We start from the raw sequence: 23,182 nt of genomic DNA, 5'->3' as shown, positions 1-23,182 counted from the left end.
TAATATTATATATATATATATATATATAAATATTTGATATTCTATATGTAAGAGTTTATATTATCTTAAATCAAATATCTCAAATTCATAGATTATTCATAGAAGCTTGCAAATCATAAAATAATGCTTATTTTTTTATTCACTAAACAATGAGTTTAATTTTTGTATTTTTAATTCTCAATTTTTTTTTAAAACTAACTTAGCAACTAATTTGCCAATAAGGTTTCCAAAATCTATTGAAATTTTAATCTAAAAAATAATCTCAAATACAACATAATATGTTTTGGAAATGTGTCTATAAATGGTAATAATTATTTAACAATAAATAATATGAACAGTGGAATCTGAATGTTAATCAAGTAATACTAATATTATTACTGGAATTAAGTTGTATTATAAACACTATAAAAAAAAACTTAAAAATACCAGCATTTTGAGAACTTCAAAAATTGATTAAAATGAACCTATTCACATATTCTACTATAAAAATGACCCATACACTTATTCTAGTATGAGCATTTCAGAATACAATAGGTCCATTAATTATTAAGGTACTTAATGATTATACACCTTTTAATGTTTATTGCATATTACAGTGGATAAGTAGCCTCAGCAAAGATTGACTTCACTGGGAAGAAACAGTCTTGTTTCTGAGATGTGAGAAAGGACATAATGAAGATGTTTATTATTTCTTCTACTTTTAANTATATTAAAAATAAAATGACAAAAATTTCTGAGACTAGAATAGATTAATTGCATTTGCATTAATTTCTATGGGAAAAATTGCTTCGGTTAATGAACAATTCCGTTAACGAACGGAGTCGTGGAACGAATTAAGTTTGTTAACCGGGATTCCACTGTATTTATGAATTTACTGCATAAGATTATAAGTGCAGTTTGTAACAGTAAGAAACACATCAAGTTTGTAAAAAACATTTAGCTTTATGAACAAAATTAGCAACTTATTTAGACTGTTCAACTTCAAAGGTATATTCATCACTGAAAACATTTCAGAAAGCATAATATTTGCTTACAGAGAAGTAAAAGATCATGTGACTGTGAGATGGCTCTACACCTTGGCCTACTATTTTCTGATTTGATCCCTATAAATTATCACAATGGCCTGAATATTAGTTGATTTTTTCCTCCAGTTTAAAAAAAGTTAATTAAGAAAAAAAATTGCTGTCAACCTATATTCAAGTCCAAATTAGTTTTCAATTTATATAACTCTCTGTGGTACATGTAAAGAGTTAAAGTGATGCTAACATTTGATGCTTTGATTATTTAGTGATGCTAAATGCCAGCCAAATTGACCTATGCAGAAATTAAAAATTTGGCATGATTGCAAATAATCAATTGTTAATTACTTTTGAACAGTGTTAGTAACTTCTTTGTTTTGGTCCCAGGTGACTACTAATCAAGTAAATGCAAAAATCAGAGGAAGGTTCTGAAAATTTACTGTGAAATTTATTCTGTTGTAAGGTGTAAATTTCTATCATTATTATAAATTATGTACAGTATTTAATGTGATTATGTTTCAGACTATTTAAAAAAGCTTTGTAAAAATATGTTTTAGACATAAAAAAATAAAAACAAGCAAAAAAGTTTTGGGTAGTCGTAAAACTAAGTACACTTACCATAATACACACAAAATATGCATGGAAGCCTACTATCCAGCATATAGGACACTGCCTCAATTTGCTCTAACTTTTATTAACTTAATTTTATTGCTATTAACAAAAGATCAATAAATTACAATTTTTCACTATAATATAGGTCTCCAATGCATATATCTTCCCTTATTGTTTTTGTTTTCTATCCTCCTAAAAATTGATGCATTGAGATTTTATTTGCAAATGTTAATACATACAAAATGAATTAATGAGAACAGTAAAATATTTCAGTGAAGTCAACTATTTGGATTCTTTAGTTCACAAAAAGTAAATTAAATAAATATAATATATATATTCAAATTCTCTTAATTTTATGAAATACAAGAAAATTATTTTTGGCTTAATATTTATTCAATATATGTAAATTAAATACTGTATATATGATGCAGATAATTAAGACAACTTATATAACAGTAGACTTAACTTACTGAGCCAAGTCTATCTTTTCTCCATGGTAACTACATGTGCTTCCCACTTACAAACTCCTAGAACTTACAAATAATATGACCGTACATCTAATATGTGCATTTTATAAATTTCTCTTGCCATTTGTAGGGTGGCATTAACTCAGTCTTTGGCCAGTAATAAATAAAAATTTTTTAATAAATAACTGTGGGCTTATTTCTATTGCATATCATCATTTTTTGTTTTTGTCTGAATTCTGAGGTTCTATTGCCACTCATGAGGTGGCATTGAAGTTGGTAATGTTGGAATAATGGCAATTTTCGCTATTGTTTGCAATTTTTATAAACTTTTACAATTAGTGCATCAAAAATGCATACAAAACATAATAGTAAATCTAGTAGTGGAGAAAATGCAAGCTCTATTACCATGGAAGAACTAACACGTGAAGAACTAACACGTGAAGCACAATTGAGATTGTTATAATACTAGTCCTACATTCAGAAATGAATATGGAACCAGAAGAAGAAGATTACCATGGAAAGTAAACTGGACATTAGAAAACTAAGTGCATTAGATAAAAAAAATAAAAAACTACACTTTAAAAGATATTTTCTGTAGAAAAATCATGTATCAGTGTTTTCAACACCAAGAATATTTTTGCTGGGTATTCGGTTAAAACTGCTGGTCAGATCCCTCATGCATGAAGTGCAATCAAAAAGAAATCAGATTTGATCTATAAAGACTAATAGTTTTAACTTATTTAAAATATGTGGAAAGAAAGAAAGAAGTTATTTAAATATTACCACTATCTCCTTAAAAACAGTCCTACCCTGCAATTATATAGAAATCCCACCATTTCTGCTAAGCTTCAAATTTTAAAAAATAAATTTTTGAAGATAGAAGCATTGGAGATTGGAATGCTTAAAAATCAAAATCAAATTCATATTGCACCAGAAAAATTTATAGAACACCTGAAGACCCTNGCGCATGCGTGCCAAAAAATTTTATACGTATTTACAAAAGTATTTGTTTTTAACTTTTAATTTTATACGTATTTACAAAGGTTTTGTCTTTAATTTTTAGTTTTAATTTAAAATGTAAAATTTATTTATACTTAATCGCCATCCTAATTGGATATTATGTAATACATGTTAAGGTGCATGCGCGCCAGTGTTTTGCGCGTTTATAAAATAATTAATAGCCATTCTTATCGAAATTTAAAACGCATGCGTGCCAATTTTAAATATTTTTAAATGTTTTAATTCTAAAATTTAATTCTTATTTATAATTAAAAAACGGCTAATATCGTTAATGTTCAAATTCAAATGTATGATTTATGATTGTTTTCAGTGTTACGAAAATGCTTTATAATAAAAATAAATTTATTCAGATTTAATATTTTTAAATGAAATTAAAATATATCATAGCAATAAAAAGAAGTGCATATGAAAATAACTACCTTGTTATGAAAATAACTACCTTGCATATGAAAATAACTACCTTTAACAAGGTAGTTAAAATGTTATATTTAATGTTAAACAAAGATATAAGTAAAAGGAACATTTATAATCTTTACAACAGAAAATAAAATTTTAAGATCATACCCTAAATCTTTCTTCAAGAAGAGATAATTCACTGATTAAATCAGTTATGGCATTTGTGAATGCTTCTTGAGGTGAATAATCTGGAGTTGTTTGAAGTCTAAGAAGAAATTTGTGTTCCAGTGGATGTGGCACTTTATATCCAGCAAATAATACATTTGGATCTTTCATTAATTGTCTAAAAACAAGATAATTAAGTTTTTGATTAAAAATTAAAATTATTTTAATTTACTTTTAATTTAGATCTTTCTCATTGTATACATAATATTTAATTTAATTTCTGAAACTTTATTATTTAAAATTATCTGAAATAAGAACCACTGATCAGAATGACTTGACATTTTGCATGAATACACATGAAGCAGTGAAATTTTGTTTAGTGAAGAAAAAAATTTAGTTCAACAATCTGTGCTTTTTTATGGTGGAAAGCAATAACAGAAGTAAAAAAAAACATTTACAAGTGACATAAATATGGTGCATTCTGAAATAAGCTGAAATTGAAAAATAGCATATTCAACAACAAATCTGAGTGTTTTGTAGAGATGATGTGGATATAGTGTGTGATGTTGACTTTCAGTTCTGCTAAATTTGTAATGTATCCATTAAACAAAATTCTCTAAATGTTCCAAATAGGGTTTCTTCAACAGGATCACGGCAGTTTTTTAACCTGGGAAATTCTTATCATCCTGGGAAATCCCACAAATTTATTAAAAATTCACTTTTTTCTTATTTTGTGTTAAAGCGGAAGAAATTTTGCAAATAGAAAGTATTATTAACTCAAACCATCAGAATACATTTGTATTTATTAGTTTTAAGCCTGCTTATTAGTACAGCTGTCCCTTGATAGTCCGTCGTTTTGTAATCCGAATGCTCAGTAGTCTGACGCACCTCCTGTCAAGGTATCCATCCCCTTACGTGTCTGCTTGCACAGAAGCATGTCGCAATGTGAATCTTCCCACCCAATTCTTACACGATGACACACATTTCGTGTGTTTTCAGTGAGCAGTTCTGTTCGAACAGTTGAGTAGGGAATATTGTAGGCTACTGCTAGCAAAACAATACCAAATATGTAATCACTTTCGGTAATCCGGACACTTTTGGTAATCTGACACCCCTTTGGTCCCATACCTGTCGGATTATCAAGGGACAGCTGTATTTTAAATTTTCGCTTACTATGGCATGTCACAGATTGTCAATAATCAATATGTAGCCTATTTGTGACAGGGCTCTGAAAATTTTTTACTTGTCAGAACCTGTAATATCTGGAATAATTTTGCTTATGCTGTCTCAATTTTTAACCATGCTCAGTAGCTTCGATAACTACATTATGCCAGGTTGTGCAAATTGGGCAAGAATACAAATGAGTGTAAAGTCTAAGTATGAAGTTTTTCTTCATAAACTTGATTATTAAAGCCAAACGAACTGCCAAATTATCGGACTGTTGGCTTGATGCCTCTATTAAAGCAGCCAAGGTAGAAAAATCAAGAATACTAGACAGCAAAAGAAGTACTGTAATGTATCTTGAAAACAAACTAGAAATCTTTGAGACTACAGATGAAAAAACACATAACACCTGTCTTCCCTTAAATGCATTAAAGACGATTCTACCCACATCAATTGAATCAAAAAGGGCATTTTCGATAGCAGGACTTTTTCTTTAGTAAAATAAGAATCAAATTGGGTGATCGGAGTATTGACCGTTTTTGCGTTTTAAAATCTTATATTATAAAAGTTTACATTATTATTTTGTATTATGTTTTATTTAAATAACGAAAATTACCTTCTAACTTAGAAGTTTGATCTAAGTTCATTTTTTTTAATTTTCAACTCAATTCAAAGCATTTTTTGTTGTTGTATGCAGTTTCCAACAAACTTTAATAAATTTTTTCTATTTGTGAAAATTTTTATGTAATTCAAAGGTAATATTTAATACATATTTTACACAGCATTATTAATATTTTGGAGGTTGAAGGACATATTAAGTTACTTAAAAATGAAAAATAATTATATCATTCAATTTTAAGATTTATTTTATTTTTTAAAATAATTAATTATATCCCGGGAAACAGTTCACTTTTTTCTGGTATCCCAGGACAAGCAAGACTGGAAATGAGAAACCCTAGTCCCAAAGCTAAAAANTTTCTACAAAAGAAAAATTCCTTAAAATCTTCCACTAAAGGGGCATACTCGAGGCGAAGATATATTTTTCCACATTTAAAAATTTTGCAATGACTAATAAATTACCACTTCAGAAGTTAACTTCCATTACTACAGATGGTGCACATTTGATGACTGGTAAGAACATTGGATTTATGGCTTTATGCAGACAAGATTCTTCATTTCCATTGTCTTATACATCAGGAAGCATTATGCATGAAAACTATTGGTTTTAATGATTTAATGTCACTTATAATAAAAATTATTAATTCTATAAGATCATGAGAAATGCAACACAGATTATTTAAATTACTTTTGGAAGAGGAAAATAAGAAGTGTAATGACCTTCTTTTACATACTGATGTGAGATGGCTCAGCAGGGATAAAATACTTGAAAGATTTATCAACTTTTTGCCACAAATAAAAGAATTTCTTTCATGAAGAGATGAATATTATGAGCAATTAGAAAACAGTGATTGGTTGATAAATTTGGGATTTTTAACTGATGTTTCGGCCAAGTTAAATGAATTAAACATAAAATATAAATTTTCGTCTACAAGTATGTATCTTGTAATATCAGGACGTATTATACTGGCTTTACAGATAATGCTACAAAGTTTCACAAAAAACAATTTTTTATTTTATTTAGTATACCTGTATATTAAATAAAATAAAAAATTGCTTTTCTGTAGGTTAGGTAGGGACAGGCATTAATCTATCCTTCTGGACTATTCACACTCACTTTTGCCATTTTAACTTTCACTAAAGTTGGTTCACATGTTTTAATTCAATATAATAGTTATTATAGGCTGAAGAGATTTGCTGAAAATGAGCTGCCAAAAAGAGGAATAGAAGTAACTTTCTATGATCCAACACAGGATATAACTAGTTTGTTCAAAGTAACACTTCACTCATCATGATCGAGACTCCTGGTTCTGTGACATTTGAAGTTTTGAATATAAAAACATATAATAAAAATTGCTAAGAAACATGGAATCGTAACCATTTGTGACAGTTTGTGGGCCATACCCTTTGTTATTTAAGCCACTTGATTATGGAATTGATGTTGCACTATATGGGGTTACAAAGTATATATCTGGTCACTCAGATTTGTTGATGGGAGCCATTATCGCTGAAGGTAAAATTTTTAAATTGCTTTATGAGAACTACAAGAATTATGGAGTTACTGTGCAATCACACGATTATTTGTAGGTTATTTCCTTGTCACTAAGAACATATCTCTTGTGGTGTTCAGGACTCTAGCTCCAGAACTCCCTCAAGAGCTTTCTATAATCAAAACTTTTCTTCACTGTACTTCAAATTTTCCTCTTTTTTAGACTCAACCTGATTACAAATCTCCAGTAGCAGATCAGCATAGCTCCTCTCTGGTAAAAATCCCCACATCAGTTCTGCTGTCTTCATAAAGCAAGTCTGATATGGCCAATTTAATAAATATTTTAGCATTTTTGAACATCTAGGATTTTCAAAAGCATCCCTTTTATAGTTAACACCCTCTATGTTCTTTTTTAAAAATTCTATCTTTTGATCATCTTTCATCTTCGATAGCAGAGAGTGCAAGATATCTACATAATAATCGCTTGGTATCCATGATTTTTAGCTATCTCTATATCTTTGGTCACGAAAAACAACCCAATCATTTTCAATTCTATCAAAAATGCTGCTGCTAGCTTTTGGCCCTCTTATTATACGATTTTTAACTGTCTCTATTGCAGCATCTACTATGGAATCCTTCTTTCTTCTTAAATTTGTTTTCTCTAAGCAATATTCGACTGCTGCTTTACTTCCACTCTCTACAGATTTCTCAAGCCTGTATTGATCAAGGCTTTTTTCTCCTTTCAAATTGTCTATTTCACCCATCAGATAATAAGACCAAAACTTTGGCTGTTTGATCCCATTGGGGTTTTGGGCATTATAAAACTCTTCTGTATCTTCTTTGCTCATCTGCTTGTACAAAGCTGGAATGTGCTCCATAAAACAATAAAGACAAGCTAACTTATATTTCTGTTCAACACCTAGATTCTCATCATCATTAACTCTTCTGCTGCTTTTTTATTATCGATTATCCCCAGTTGTGTAAAAAAAGAGTTGTTTAAAAAATTTATACTATACTCACGTGAAAGACCAAGAGTACTTTCATGATAGCCCAAGTTAGCATTCTCATCCCAACTGAGAGCACAATGCCCATTACTTTTTCCTGTAGTTGCTTTGCTATACTTAAATTTTCTAGTATTACTGCTGCTTTTCTTTCTACTATCTCATCCCACTGTTTCTTACGATCGTACTGGTATCTCTCTTTATTTACATAATAATCTGATCCAGGTACACAAAGTATTTCCCTCTTTAGCTCAGGATTATTACATGTTTCAATAGCAACTTTTACTGCTGCAATATCTTCAACTGACAACATACCACACTCCCTAGAATATTTAAAACCCATAACTTACCATAACTTTTTATTTAAGGGAAGGATTAAGACAAAAGAAATCTTCTCAAATGGATTGATGTTAATTTAATATAAAATATCACTAAAAACTTAATATAACTATCATTAACAACCAAAACCAAAGGTCGTGTTATCTAAGCGGAGAAAGTCACCTCTCTCCACTTGACTTCAAAACCGGACTTGATAGTTTCCCATCATCTGGCTTCTCTCTAATTTGGTGCTTGTCATGCATACTTCCATGTAATCAATCGTGGCGGTACTTATGAAGCAAGGATAGATTTTTCATGTTATTATTGCATCTATTGCGATCTTGATGATGCACATGTGCTAAATCATCAAACCTAAACCAGAGATGACAATAATTACATTTACCTTGCTGTAACTTCAGTAACTTTATTACCCATGATGATTTTCCTGGTAGTTCACTTAAGTGATTTCCCCAGTATGGCCAATCTCTATCATATGGAGATCTATTTCCATTTACTTTGATGTGTCGTTTAATAGCATGATCCTTATGTCTAATAAGATATAACTTGTTACTTACCATATACTTCCAGTTGTCATTACTATACTTTTTAAAGTCTTTTCTTTTAACCCAACACCTTCTTTTGTTATGGTGTCTATAAACAGCCCATTTCTAAAGCTTTTTGTGCATATTATTATCCAATGAACTAAAGATTTTACTTGAGACTACAGAAGTGTAATATTGGCTCCAACCCCTTACTACTGGATTGAGATATTTTATTACAGCTTCTTGTGGTGCTGCTCACAACTCTTTATGTTTAATAGATAACATGTGTTGACTTATAGATTCATGACTTGGTTTAATCAATATAGTATTTCCTAAAACAAACGATAAAAGTATAATGTTTTTTTAAGTAGAGAAAGTGATGGTATATAGTGTAGATTTAAGGGAAAAAGCAGTGTCTTTGGTAGAAAAAGGAAAGTCAAAAGTTGAAGTTGCAGATGTTTTTGAAATAGACACTATACAGATGGCTAAAAAAAAAAAGCCATTGGCCAAGGTCTCAAAGCGGCAAATAGTATTGATTTTATTCAAAAAATAGACCCAAAAATACTTGCAGACTATGTTAAACATCACCCAGATCACACAATAGCAGAAATGAAACAAAACCTTGGCTTTGGAATGAGTGCAATTTGGTACAGGTTATAACAGCTAAAAATAACCTTAAAAAAAAGTCATTCTATCAAGAGTGCAATGCATTTAAATATATAATCTTACAACAACAATATCCACAATAATCTGAGGACTATACTTCCGTCCAAGTCTCTTCCTTTAAACATCAAGAAACTCAATAACATAATTTCCATCAATGGTTTGGACAAGACCAACAACTATCACCTTTTGCACCCAGCTACAATCATTACCTCTCAGTTCAACATGAACATGGATGATATCCCCAATGATTTCAACATTTATACAGACGGTTCTAAGTCCAAGGAGAGTGTGGGCGGCTCTTTTGTAGCAGTGGACAACAGGCAGCAACTGTACAAACAGCTGTTCAAATAATCAGGCTGAGTCCAATGCCATTTACAAGGCCCTTGACTATATCGGCACCAACATCAGTTCAGCTATAAAGGAAGAAGATTATCATCATCATGGATAGTAAGGTGACTCTTCACTAGATTTGTAACAGGAACTTAAACTTCAAAATCATCAAGGACATCACCACCCTCTTGGTTAACCCGCAACAAAAGCTATCAATAAATTTCTATTGGATAAAAGGACATTTGAATAACAAGTGGAACGACCATGAAGACCAACTCGCAAGGGTGTCCCCCAAAAGGCTCACCTCCAAGGCTTTCTCTCTGATCTCTACTCCTTGGATCACTAGATACCTCAATCAAAAAACCACCAAGGCATGGCAGGATGAGTGGGATACCAGTGAAACTGGCAGGCTCACTCATCAGTTTCTCCTGGAGGTTACTTCCTCCTCTCTCTAGCACCTGACACCAACCTTACTCAGCTTATCACCAGGCACGGGAACTTTAATGCATACTTGAGATGGTTCCTGGGTAGCAGTGATAGTAAATGCCCTTACTGTCCTCAGGAGGATGAAACTCTCCTTCCATTGCCTGCAGTATAACAAACAGTGCCTCAAACTGATGACCAGTGTTTTTAAAAATAAATAATCATTCCTGACCATGCCAGCCATTTCTTCTTGTAGAGAATAGACTGCTCTGAAAAATGTTTCTGAACTTCATCTCAACCATGGACAACTTTAAGAAGATCCATTGCCCATCACAGAACAGCATGGAGTGATATTCATCATTTGGTTCTGCAGATAACTCTGTTTCACTGTATCCTCTCTGTAACACCACTTCTGTGGTGACCATTTAATTCTGATATCAATTGTAAAAAACACACCTCATTGTAAATAGCTACATTTAATTGTTCTCCACTATGTGGGAAATTTTGTAATTTACATCTCTCTCTTAGTAAATGGTATGCAGCAGGGCATCTCACTTCCACTTCCTTTTTCATCTTTCTAGACTTCCTTCCCCCTTCATATCCTTCTTCCTTTCCACCCACCCTTCTCCTAACATGATTTCACCCACTATTTCTTCCCTACTTTAAGGCTATGCCTATTGGTGCAGCCTGTTTACTTTCCACCTGTACCTGTATCTCTGGTACCATTCTATTCACAGAAGAGTTATGATTCAGCCTAGACATGGATTCTTGACGCACCTTTATCTGGAGAGAAATTGGGACCTTAATATTAAAATATGATTAAAAAATTCATTCTAATATTGTGATGTCACAATAAGTAATTGCTTGTTTATGTTAAAATCTATTTTGTTCTGATACCTTTCCTCCAACATCTGAGAAAGGGACTGCTATGGCAGTGGAGGTGTCATAGTCTGGGCAGATATCACATTGGATGGCCACATACCTCTCCAATGTGTTTGACAGAGACTTCTTGACTGTCAAAAGGTATAGGAATGAGATCTTATAGCCCTATGTTTGACTTTTCAGGGGCACAGTTGGCTCTCAGTTCATTTTTATGGATGACAATGCTTGTTCACGTAGCACTCACATGGTTAATGATTATCTTGAAAGAGGATATTTGCTGGATGGATTGGCCAGCCAGATTTCCAGACCTAAACCGTACTGACAGGATTCCTAATTAAATTTTTATTTTAATTTCCCTGACCTTCACATCCCTTACAGTATGGCACATTGACAAACTAAAACATCATTTGACTTCCCATGCACATATGTTTTGCTTCTCCAATGTTTTAATTAGTTATTTTTTCTAATTAACAGTTATATATTTTTATAATTACTGAATTATAAAAATAAAAAATAAAATGTATTATTAAAATTCCATTATAAATCCATAACCCTAAATCTACATGGCTTTCAAAAAAATTTTTATTATTATTCATTAATAAATTCTATGTAATTCATGTACAGACTCAATTAATTTTTATTATTCATTAACAAATTCTATATGATCCATGTACAAAATTTTATCTCTTAATAAATTTCCTGCCCTTTATAAAATATTATTAATAAACTAAAAAAAAATCAGAAATTGTTTTGTTATGCAATCAAAATTATTAAAATGAAAAATGATAAATAATATCATATGAGCCTTACTGATGTTCATAAGTGCATACCATGACTTATGTACTATACTTTTTTTTATCTTATATAACTGTGTATCCACACCAAATTTCATTAGTGTGTCCATTAGTTTTTCAGAAATTTGAACAAAATGTGCATATTCTCTTAATTTTGAACTAAATAGTAGATAGCCTTCGTTTATCAATTTAGATCTCTACGATTATCAGTTATAAGTCATTATAATTATAGAAATAAAAGTCTAGAATAGTACAAGTATTATTCTAGATATGTTGTCTTAAATATAACTGTGTCATAAACAAGGGGAAAGCTAAGAAAAATATCATAGTGATCTATTAATAATTATAAAAATAAAGACTATGTTAACCATGCCAAAAGTAATATCAACTTAAAGAACAAGATAACCACTGTCTATTGGTATTAAATGATTTTTATTACTTTATCATTGCAAGCACTTTAAACATCCTAAAAAAGTCATCTTCAGGCAAAGAATAAATACAATAGAATTACTATCACTTATAATAAAGAGAATTACTTACGCTCTTATCATATTTCCCAAAGTATGATCTTCTTTATTAACTGTAAAAATAGCAGCATTGGGAACTTTTGTATCCTTTTCTATAGTTATTCTAGAATTAACATAGTTAATTTAATAATTTTAAGTTTACAGAATTATATAATTATCCAAAATATTAAACTATATAGTTTATTAATAAGTTTTGATCTACTGTACCAATTCCATATTTTTATATAAGAAACAAACCATAGATAATAAAGTTAAAGGAGTCAAATGTTTATTTGTGATAAAATGTTTCAAGACAATTTTTTTAAGATATCACTTATCTTCTTGTTAAACCAAGACCTTTATTATTTTTATATTGGGTTTTGTGAGTTATACTCAGTTCACACCGGTGGCTGTGTACTATGCCGGACTAAAGTCAAGGCATAGCAACCAAAACAAAACTAAAATTAAATAAGTGTGTGTGTGTGTGTATTCAGGAATTTCCTAACAATGTGGCATGTATTCAATATAGTGGCCTTCTGTAGTGTGATGTATGTATTTCTACTCAATTGTAATGTTCCCAGGCTTTTGTGTAGTGTGTGGTATCACACCTGTACAGGAGAAAACAACAGATACAATAAGCACCCTATCCATCCTCCACAGATGCCTTATTTCCTGGGCGAGTTCTGTGTACTTGCTAATTTTTTCAGTGCGTGTGTTTTGCACATTGTGAGTGTTTGGAATGGCTATGTCTATAATGTATGTGATTTTATTGTGTTTGTCAATGAGTGTGATGTCTGGTCTGTTGTGGTAAATTGTTTTATCTGTGATTATGGCTCTGTCGTAATACATTTTGTGCGTGTTATTTTCCAATACTGTCTGTGGAATATACTTGTAGTATGGTTCGTGGATGTCTGCCAATTTGTGTTTCTTTGCAAGCTCTTGGTGTATTATATTTGCTACTTGATTGTGTCTATGTAAGTAATCTGTCTGTGCCAAGAGCTTGCAACCAGAAGTGATGTGTTGTATAGTTTCTGGCATGATGTGACATTTTCTGCATGTGTCATTTGTGAGTGTTGTATCTTTGAGTATGTGTTTTCTGTAGTTTTTAGTATTTTTGACCTGATCCTGTATGGCAATCATGAATCCTTCCATCTCCCCAAAGAGGCATCCTCGATCTAACCAGCTGTTTGACACAGTTTTGTCAACAAAATCCTGGGCCAGGTCATAAGGATGCCTGCCATGGAGTGCCTTTCGAGCCCACGATTGCTTGATGGTGTCTATATATGAGGCAAAATCACTGTATTCTGCAGAGTATCTAAAAAAACCTCAAATTTTAAAAAAAATTTTCCATAATAGTACAAATTTTTAAATTTTGGCTTTTTAGTTTTTAATAATGCTTACCACAGAGATGTCACTGATAAGTTTCTATATCAGTATATTTCATTTTAATTTACATTGGCACAGCAGTAGAGTGCTCTTATCAGCCAAATCAAGCTGGCAAACAAAAGAATATGTTTTTATATGCAAGATATGATCTTATAAGCAAAGTAGGACATGTGTTTCAAAACTGGAAAAAGAAGCAAGTTTCACATAAGAGCAAACTTTTATTTGTGCAAAAATATAGTAAATGCATTTGTCTTTAGCTGAATTTCAATAAAGTATAAGTAGTGTCAAAAGTAAATTATAATGGATAGAAGTTGCTTTTTGAATAACTTATACTTGAATACACACACACACAAACAAACACAATATCTAAAAGAAACTTTCACAATGTAATGTTATAATATAGCCTGTTTTCATATCACAGAGGGCACTACCATTTTCACCATCTATTGACAGAAAACAAAACTACTTACTTAATTAGTTTAGAAGTGGATTTAAACTATTAAGCATGGCTATTTGTATCTGCTTTAATTTTCAAAAAATTTTTGGATGGGAAAATTATTTCCCTTTGTTTGGGATTGCAAAAAAGGAGAAAAAAATCTATTCTGATTAGGGCATGTGCGTAAAGTTAAATATTTTGTAAGAAGAAAATAAGTAAAAGCAAAGTGCATTTCCCAAACAAAAGTAAACGAAAAAAGCTGCGAAGGGCTCTTGCATGACTTAGGATAAGGCAATACAACACATTGACAATCTGCAAAGAGAAAAATACCTCCTGAGAAGGGTTTCTACGGGAAACCAGCTGCATTTAAGTATTAGACACATGAAAAAACCCTATGCAACCAGCCTGTTGGTGAGGTGTTAACTCATAGCCTTACCAGTGAGCATTTAATGGATAAAACTACTGTACTGGACCACTAGTGTGTGCATTGCACAACTTTCCTGGTACTCTAACAGGAGTAAAGGAATTAGTAAGCAAATCTGATAATTTTCAATTATAATTTTTAAAAGCTAGAAAAAGGCAAAAGCCAATAATGAGTAAAATTTTCATTGTCTAATCCCATCGCTCCAAAAATTTTGAAATTTGGCAGGAATACTTTATATGTGGAGCATTCCTCATATACAGGGTGTATCAGAATGACATTTTAAAAATTTGGGGGATTGTAGAGGATGAAATTTTGAACGTTTTGATATAAGGAACCTATAGCCGGAAATGTGATATAAAGGCCGCGTTTTTTTTATGCAGTGAAAATGTAGCGTAAATGATGTCATGAGCAGCAACTGCTGCATGTCGCTGCACGGCATTTTACAAACGCTTGTCGCTGAAGCAAAATGGACGCTGTTTGTTTGCTGATTTCAGTTTTAGAAAGCAACATATTATTTAAAGAATTATAAGAGAATGTAAAAAGGAGGTATGAAAATTTAATGGTTGGCATCGCTGTTTCCAATGAACGTAAAAAATCTAAGCGACAGAAGATACGAAATTACGTTGAAGAGGTCGTACCTTCATATTCTATGGATGACTTCAAATCTCATTTTAGACTCACAAAAAGTTCAACAGAAGTAAGTTTTTAACTTAAAATAAGCTAAATTTTCTATTAATTTCTGAATTAACTGATAATGCGTTTATCTTTTATAGGAAATTATAAAATTATTAAATTCAAAGAGAGAAATGAAAGTAGAAAAAAGGACGACCTCTTATTTCTTCTACAAAGGAAGTATTATTAAGTATTTGGACTCTTGCTAACTAAGAATCATTTAGAGGTATTGGAGACAGATTTGGTGTCAATAAAGGTCATGCGCGCACAATCTTTATAGACTTCTGTCAAAAAATGTGTCGTACGATTGGCAAGTTTATTACATGGCCAAATGATAACTTGGAAAGAACAATTCATAAGTTTGAAGAATTACATTCTGTTTCATTGCCTGGAGTAATTGGGTGTGTTGATGGAACACACATATATATATAAAAGCTCCAAAGGAAGACAGCCAGAGTTATTACAACAGGAAAGGAAGGCACTCTATCCTGTTGCAAATAATTTGTGATTCTGAAATGCAAATTATTGATGCATTTGTTGGTTGGCCTGGTAGTGCCAATGATTCTCGGGTTTGGCAGCAGAGCCCTATTTATAATATGTTTTTAAATGAATCTTCAAGGTATTTAGGAGATATGTATTATTTACTTGGAGATTCAGTGTATCCATTAGATACATTTTTAATTGTACCATATAAAGATTATGGTAATCTTACTGTAAAACAGAAAAATTTTAACAGAAGACACAGTTCTATCAGAATTGTGGTAGAACAAACCATAGGTCTGCTAAAAGGGCGATTCCGTCGTCTGAAATATCTGGACATGGAAAACATTTCATCAATGTCAAAAGTCGTAATGACATCATGTATATTGCACAATTTGTGCATTAATCAAGGTGATATTGACTGTACAGAGGATGCATTTGTTGATGATTATAATGAACCTGCAGAAGACCCAATTACAAGAAATCGTACAGCTGCAGAAGTAAAACGTAATCAATTAGCAGATCTATTGATGCAGAATTGAAATGTTTATTAAAAATATAATTTACAATTGTCTTGTAGTTAAATTAATAAATGTAGAGAATAGTTTTATACAATCTATTGTCAGTGTTCTTAATAAGATGTTTATCACAAATTCACTCATCTATCAATTGAAGGGCTCCCTATAGAAACCAACAAATGTCTTTTTACCAAGAAGCTAAAAATTGTTTCATACTTTTTCTACGTTTATATTTTAAAATTTGCTTATTTACACTTGTTGACTAAGATTATTTAAATTCAAAAGTAGGGAAAACTCACTTTTATTGAAGATCTTTTCCTTATTTTGGTCTAAAAACAAGTATATTCTTAGACAGAATTAGATAACCTAATAAATAGGGTATAACAATTGCAGGTCTTATCACACCAATTGTTATACCCTATTTATTAGGTCTAATTTATAGTCGTGGGCAAAAAGCATTGTTTATTATTATAAGTATATTCTTATTGAATTAAATTTTTACAGAAGTATGTAATGCATTTGTAGTTTTACACAGAGGCTATTAAAGACAATAAATTGGGCTAAGATTCAAAATACTCAACATTATGTCATACTGATGAACAAAGGAAGAAAATACAAAACGAGGCATTTTCTAAGGCTTAATTAAAACTGGAAATCCAAAAAAAAAAAAAAAACAGCCATTGAGAGCTTGTATGGAGTCTGAGAATAGAGTTCTCTTGCCATTTTTTGAATAAATTAAACACAATAATGCTTTATTAATAAAAAAAACAGTTTTAGAGATTTATTTTCTGTTAGCACATTTGATTATAAACATTTAAATTTATTCGTTTTCTTTACTTTTTTGAACAATATTTAAAATATTTTTTAAAATGCTCAATTTTTGTAGCCCTATTTCTTCTACTTTCTTCCACTTGCTCATCCACCTCCTCTTGTTTTTTAATATATTCCTGAAACCATTTGGGAGGCTCGTCTTTTCTTCTTTTTTTGGTTTGGTGGTGCCTGTTCTTTCTCCAGGCAATTGTCTGAAGTAGAGGCATCAGCAATTTCCTCAACATTTTCCTCAGTTGCTGAGGATAATGATGATAATAATGTATCAGGAGGATTTACACCTCCTGATACATTATTATGCTTCCTTGCTTCAAAATGCTCCTGATGCTTCAAAATGCTCCTGATGCTTCCTAATGCTCCTGATGCTTCCTTGCTTCAAAAGCAGGGTTTACACCTGCTTTTGAAGCAAGGAAAGCATCTAAATCATCCTGAAATTCCCAAAAGGGAACTTGCCCACCTCCAGATCGTTTCATCTGGTCTTTCCTCCTCCTGTACGTCAGCATTAGATTTCTCCATTTTCTGTCCACCTCTACTGCTGTTATGTGAATACCTTCATTTTTAAGACTTTGGCTTATTTGGTCCCATAATTTTATTTTTTTGCAGCTTGGACTCTGAAACTGTAAGTCCATTTCTCTGCGAAACTCTATAAGCTTTTTCACAGAGGAAGTGGTCCATGTAGTTTCCTATAAAATATTACATTTTCATTAGCATGTTGATAACTATAAAGTAAGTTTCTGAAAACTTAATTAAAGAATCTATAAAGACTATTCACAAAAATATTCAAACTTAAAGTATTTTATCATAAATATGTTAAATGTATAAATTAATAAAATGAAGGGTTTTACTTCAAAATAACAGATCTTGTTTTCTTAGAAATAACTGCTTCATAATGTAAGCTATAATTTTTAAACTCATAAAATATAATACTTACAGAATCTAACTTGTTCACACACTTCCTTTGTTCAGTACTCTCAGCAGGTACAGTTTCAGAAGCAGTTGAACCTGTGGTGGAAAATTTTAAATTTTGAGATTTCAGTAAATATATATATGAAAGAGATTTTATTTACAGTTTTTTTTAAATATATATATCAGGGGTGGCCAACCTGCGGCTCGCGAGCCACATGCGGCTCTTTGAAGGATTATTTGTGGCTCTCCATAAATGTATCCGAGTTTCCTTTTCATTTTTGTGTTATTATATTTTTAAAAATTATTATCGTTCCATATGTGTTTCAAAATGTCTTCTAAATTACTAACAACAAATATGAAAAACTAAGTGCAACGTTGTAACAAATTTCATTTCCGTCCAAGTTAAGAATGATATGAATCATCGAAAACTGCGCGAACTAACATAAACAGTGGCGTAATCGTCCGTTATCGACCGACTCCAGACCGATTTTGAATTTGTAAACTGTCAGTGCAATGGACAATTGACATTGTGCTCCAGAGGAAACAATTTGTATCACTCTTGCTATGGATATAATTTGTAATCTGGAATTTTTTGCATACCTTTTTAATACGTATTTAATTGCGGCTCGCGAAAAATTTCAAATTTTGAAAAATGGCTCGGACTATCAAGGAGCTTGGCCACCCTGGATATATATTTACAACGGTATTACAATTTTATCATAGTTGTCTCTAGAATGCTTTAAATGAATAATAAAACATGTCTCACCTGTGCCTTCAATATTATTTGATGAAAAGAATACTTCACAGTACTTCTCTTGAAATGTCTCATCTGAAAAATAGTATATTTTTAAAATTAAACATCTTAAATGTGTACAATGTGATTATCACTTATTTGGTATTGTCTTTCCTTAGCTGAAATTAAAAACTGATTCTACAATTCCATTTAATCATATCAGTATAACCTAATTCAAGTTAAACAATACCAATAACAGATAAATTTAAATTTATTATTTCAAGAATGTACATAAATATAAAAATATTTACCTGTACTAAATTTTTTCATTGTATTTTCGTCTACGGTAACATTCATTTGTTTGTCTTCGTAGCATAATACAACGTTAAACATTTGAGATGTGGAGGCATCCATTTTGCTTTGCTAATAAAGCGTGGTTCAAAGCTGCTTTATCTTCGCTGCAGCGACCTCTTGCAGCAAACATTTAAAAACGGTTCGCTACATTGCAGCGCTGCATTTACAAACGGGTTTCAGAGTGTTTGCTGTAAAGCGCTGCATAAAAATCGCGGCCTAGTGCTCCAGATCGGAAATCGGAGGATTGGAGACTACTTGAAGCCATTGGAATCAGAAACGAATACTTCCCACAAAGGAACTTTGAAAAGAATATTGTGAAAATACCATACAAAAGGTGTACAGGAACGATGATAAGACAACAGTCCAAGAAAGACCTGAGGATGATAACCCACCCAAAGATTGCCAAGGAATCCTGGGTATTTCTATCTTTCCCTCTCACTGTCCTTAAACATCTACTTTTCTCTTCCTTCTTTAGTTATAAGTAATAGATTTAAGTCACCCCACATATATTTGTTGCGTTTCATTAGACCTGTTGTCCGGGAGGAGANAAATGCAGCACTTGAAACCCGTTTGTAAATGCATCAGAAGGGAGCATGGCATCTTACAGAGAATTGGACAAAACATGGTTTGTCATTGCAGATTATGTAATGAAGTTGGTGGTCGTCACATTGAACATTTACTCTAAAGTAGTGCAGCCACTGATTCGATGTACAGTTTGATTGTACTCTACTATTTTGTCAATAAAATTTGTCATAAATACTGTATTCTGCTGTTTCATTCAGCATACCGACCGCATAGAACGTGCAAAGTGATGTAGAAACTTTATATCACATTTCCGGCTATAGGTTCCTTATATCAAAGCGTTCAAAATTTCATCCTCTACAATCCCCCCAAATTTTAAAACATCATTCTGATACACCCTGTATATAGAAGTATTCCTACAAAATTTTTGGTCCAGAAGTCCTGAGGTATAAAGTGAAATACAGACCAACAAAAACAGAATTTTGTTTTCTTTGTTTGTTTATTTTAGGATCAGAGAACTTTAAAATGTCAAGGAATGCAATAACCAGAAGAATCAAAATTTGACTGATTGCAATCCTTTCACTCTGTTCCATAACAGCCAAGAAAGTAGAAGAATGCAAAATTGTTCAAATTTTAATTTTAGTGTAGTTTTGGTTACTGAGAGTTCAAATAACATATTGCTATGTTTTTTTCATCATTTAATTTCGGTTTAAAAGAGAAACAAATGAACAAGAGGGATTCCTACAATTGCAGGAATTGATTGGAAGAGATAAACATTCTCTTCTAATAATTTATAGCATTAATGAGGAAAGGAGAATTAACAATGGAATTACCAAACTTTTTTAAATAATTTTGTGTAAATAATTGAAAACACAAATGAATGGCTGCATTCAGCAGACTCAATAGTTCTAAAGTTGAGTATTTTCCTGCCAAACACCCTGTTATTTTGGAACATGTTTGGTATTTTGACATCACATTTAATAGCATCTTTCATTTACGCTACTTGAAACTGACTAGTGATGGCTGCTTTTTGTTCCAAAGCATACATCACTCATAGTTCAGCAGACATAACTATGTAACAGCTACTGATTGAAACACCTTTGCTCAGTCACAACTGTTGAGTCTGCTGAACACAGCCATTGAGATGTTATGTTACAAAATCAAAGTTTTGAGTGAATTGATGTTCAAGTTTTTATTATGTAATTCTTTCCGTGTAAATACAGTATAAGTACAAAATACTGTATCGTACAGAGTATTACAGTATCGTTTAATTTCTTTGAAGGTGATATGTAAGAGACAACCTGAATTACAATAATTTTTTTTTTGTTTTTTATTAGTATTATATAATAAAGTACTTGGAAGCAGAAATGAGTAATTATTCTATAAACTTATATATTAAACTTACTTTTTCTCTCCGTCAAATAAAAGAAATGACTCGAAAGCTGGTGGAGCATTCATGCTTCACAGTTGAGTTTGACAAATCTTCGTTGTTTATTTTCTTCGTAAGATGAAGATCGAGATTATGGTTTCTATATTTCCCGCTTGAAGACGAGATTAATGGCAAAATTTCTTAAATGTATTTTGGTTATATTAAAATGATTTTACACAATTTAACTAATTTTATTAATTATCAGTTTTAATTAAATCAGATTAATTTAATTACTTAATAATGAATTGATAGATTTGAGAGATTAAAAATATAATGGATTATTTATCGAATACGATGCTTTGTATTCGGAGTTTGGTATCAGAACTTTTTAAAAATAAATTCTATTATATTATTATATATTTTATTTTATTTTATTTAAGATATTTGTTATTTTTACTATATTATTTTACTCGAATGGCCGAGCGGTCAAGATGGCGAGATGGCAAGGTGGCAACCTAACGCGCTGGGGGAACCGGGATCGAATCCGGACGGGTCAAATAATCCCCCAGGAATTTTTCGGAGTGTGGTCCGTTCGGAAATGTTGGGTTCCGTTCCTCAACACTCGGCTGCCCACCTGTGGGCCTGGCCGAACTCATAATGGGCTTGCAAAAACAGGTCCTATTAGTGTCCACAGAGTAGAAATTAAAAGTCGTTAATTATATTCAATTTTATTCATTAGGATGTTTTAGGAATTGAACGTTTCATAATAAAATCAAATTAATGTAAATATATATGCAAAATTTTAAAAAATACGTGCATAAATTTTCTGCAAAATATACGATATACAAAACTTACAAATAAGGTACTGTACGTACCGTACAGTACATGCTTATAGTTCTGAGTATATCTGAATCGTATCACGATTTAAAAAACGTATCTATATGATACAAATCAGATAAATTGAGAACAGAACTTTTTTTTAATCTCTCCGCCTTACACGCACTAAGGGGGGGTCTTTTTAGCAAGTTTATTATAGATTCGGCTAGTCCTACAATACAGCGGACTGGTGAGGACACCGTTCCTCATCAACCTAACATATCCAGACGGACCAACCGTTGTTTAGAAAAAGCCTTATAAAAAAGTTTTAATTCGCATAAATTTGAGCTTTTGCTATTCTGAGTAACATTTTAAATAAAATTTATTTGTTTTCACGCAATTTTATCTTTATAAGCATAAAATTAAACCATAAAACTGAATTAGCTCTATGGGAACCCCCGTGTATTTTGATCTATCGACCCGAAAGTTTCGCCAGCACCTCACTGATAAACGAAAAAGGTTTAAGTTTAAAATTTGTAAATTTTAAACTTAAGCCTTGTAAATTTAAGCACTTTTCATAGCGTGCGACCAGAGGCGGATCTACATAGGAACTAATAGGGCTTAAGCCCTGGTCCCCAAGTGTCAAGGGCCCAGAAAAATTGAATTATTATCATAAATCTTTAATACTTTTTCATTAACAATGACCACTTATCGTATAGTAAAAAATAGTTAATTAAGGTTAATAATATAATAATAATGATAATGCTTAGTATTATTTGTATTAACAAAAATTGGGTCCCACTGGACTTCAATAAGCCCTAGGCCCTGATAAACAGAGCCGGTTCTACCATAGGGCGAACGGAGCAGCCGCTTGAGGAGCTAAGTCTTAGGGGGCGCCTCAGTGGTAAAGAAAATTAAAGGGTATAAATTAGGGGCAACCAAGGGTATAAATTAGGGGGCAACCAATAGGATCTCGCTCCATCCTAAAACTTGTCTCGGGCCGGCACTGCTGATAAATCTAGATCCGCTACTGCATGGAACGAGTTTCTGTATCCTCTCATGAAAGAAGTACCGCCTGGGAGCTAAACCATTCATTTATACTATCCATTAACTCCCCGTTTGTGTGGAAATGGCGTTTCTAATCAGACCTTCATCCACGAGAACAGATGAAAATTGCTGGGAGCGCAGCCTGGATTATATAGTGGATGTGTGGAAACAGGTTCAAACGAAACTGCTGCAGGATGTCTTTTGTAAAAACAGTTGTCTTTGTGGGTGTTCATTGACATGAAGAAACACAACGCCTTACGTCAACACTCCTCTTCGTTT

At 31.9% G+C, this 23,182-nt stretch overlaps 1 protein-coding gene across 2 annotated transcripts; it reads right to left on the bottom strand.

The window, feature by feature from the left end:
* Positions 1-3,661: 3,661 nt before the first annotated feature.
* LOC111632027 (DNA-directed RNA polymerase II subunit RPB11-a) lies at positions 3,662-21,231 on the bottom strand. Of its 2 annotated transcripts, none has more exons than XM_023376381.1 (3): positions 21,077-21,231; positions 12,447-12,536; positions 3,662-3,857 (listed from the first exon to the last, which is right to left on the bottom strand). In XM_023376381.1, the coding sequence occupies exons 1-3, from the start codon at positions 21,127-21,129 to the stop codon at positions 3,677-3,679; spliced, it is 324 nt and encodes a 107-aa protein (XP_023232149.1). In that variant the 5' UTR covers positions 21,130-21,231; the 3' UTR covers positions 3,662-3,676. The 2 variants fall into 2 exon arrangements, with proteins under 2 accessions (XP_023232149.1, XP_023232150.1); XM_023376382.1 differs by lacking the exons at positions 3,662-3,857; positions 12,447-12,536 and adding exons at positions 17,546-18,158; positions 18,829-18,891 and having other exon boundaries at positions 21,077-21,158.
* Positions 21,232-23,182: the final 1,951 nt, after the last annotated feature.

The sequence above is a fragment of the Centruroides sculpturatus genome, unplaced genomic scaffold, assembly GCF_000671375.1.
Source record: "Centruroides sculpturatus isolate CEXI.00-Female unplaced genomic scaffold, Cexi_2.0 scaffold696, whole genome shotgun sequence".
NCBI classification, from domain to species: Eukaryota; Metazoa; Arthropoda; class Arachnida; order Scorpiones; family Buthidae; genus Centruroides; species Centruroides sculpturatus.
Note: the sequence above shows the minus strand (reverse complement) of the source record. Positions and strands in the feature narration are given on the sequence as shown.

Excerpts from the sequence above, each read along its gene's own strand:
- LOC111632027 (XM_023376381.1), bottom strand. The coding sequence starts at position 21,129 with ATGAATGCTCCACCAGCTTTCGAGTCATTTCTTTTATTTGACGGAGAG. Across the intron at positions 12,537-21,076 it reads TTATTTGACGGAGAGAAAAA|AATAACTATAGAAAAGGATA; the intron begins GTAAGTTTAATA and ends TGTTAATTCTAG. Across the intron at positions 3,858-12,446 it reads TTGGGAAATATGATAAGAGC|ACAATTAATGAAAGATCCAA; the intron begins GTAAGTAATTCT and ends TCTTGTTTTTAG.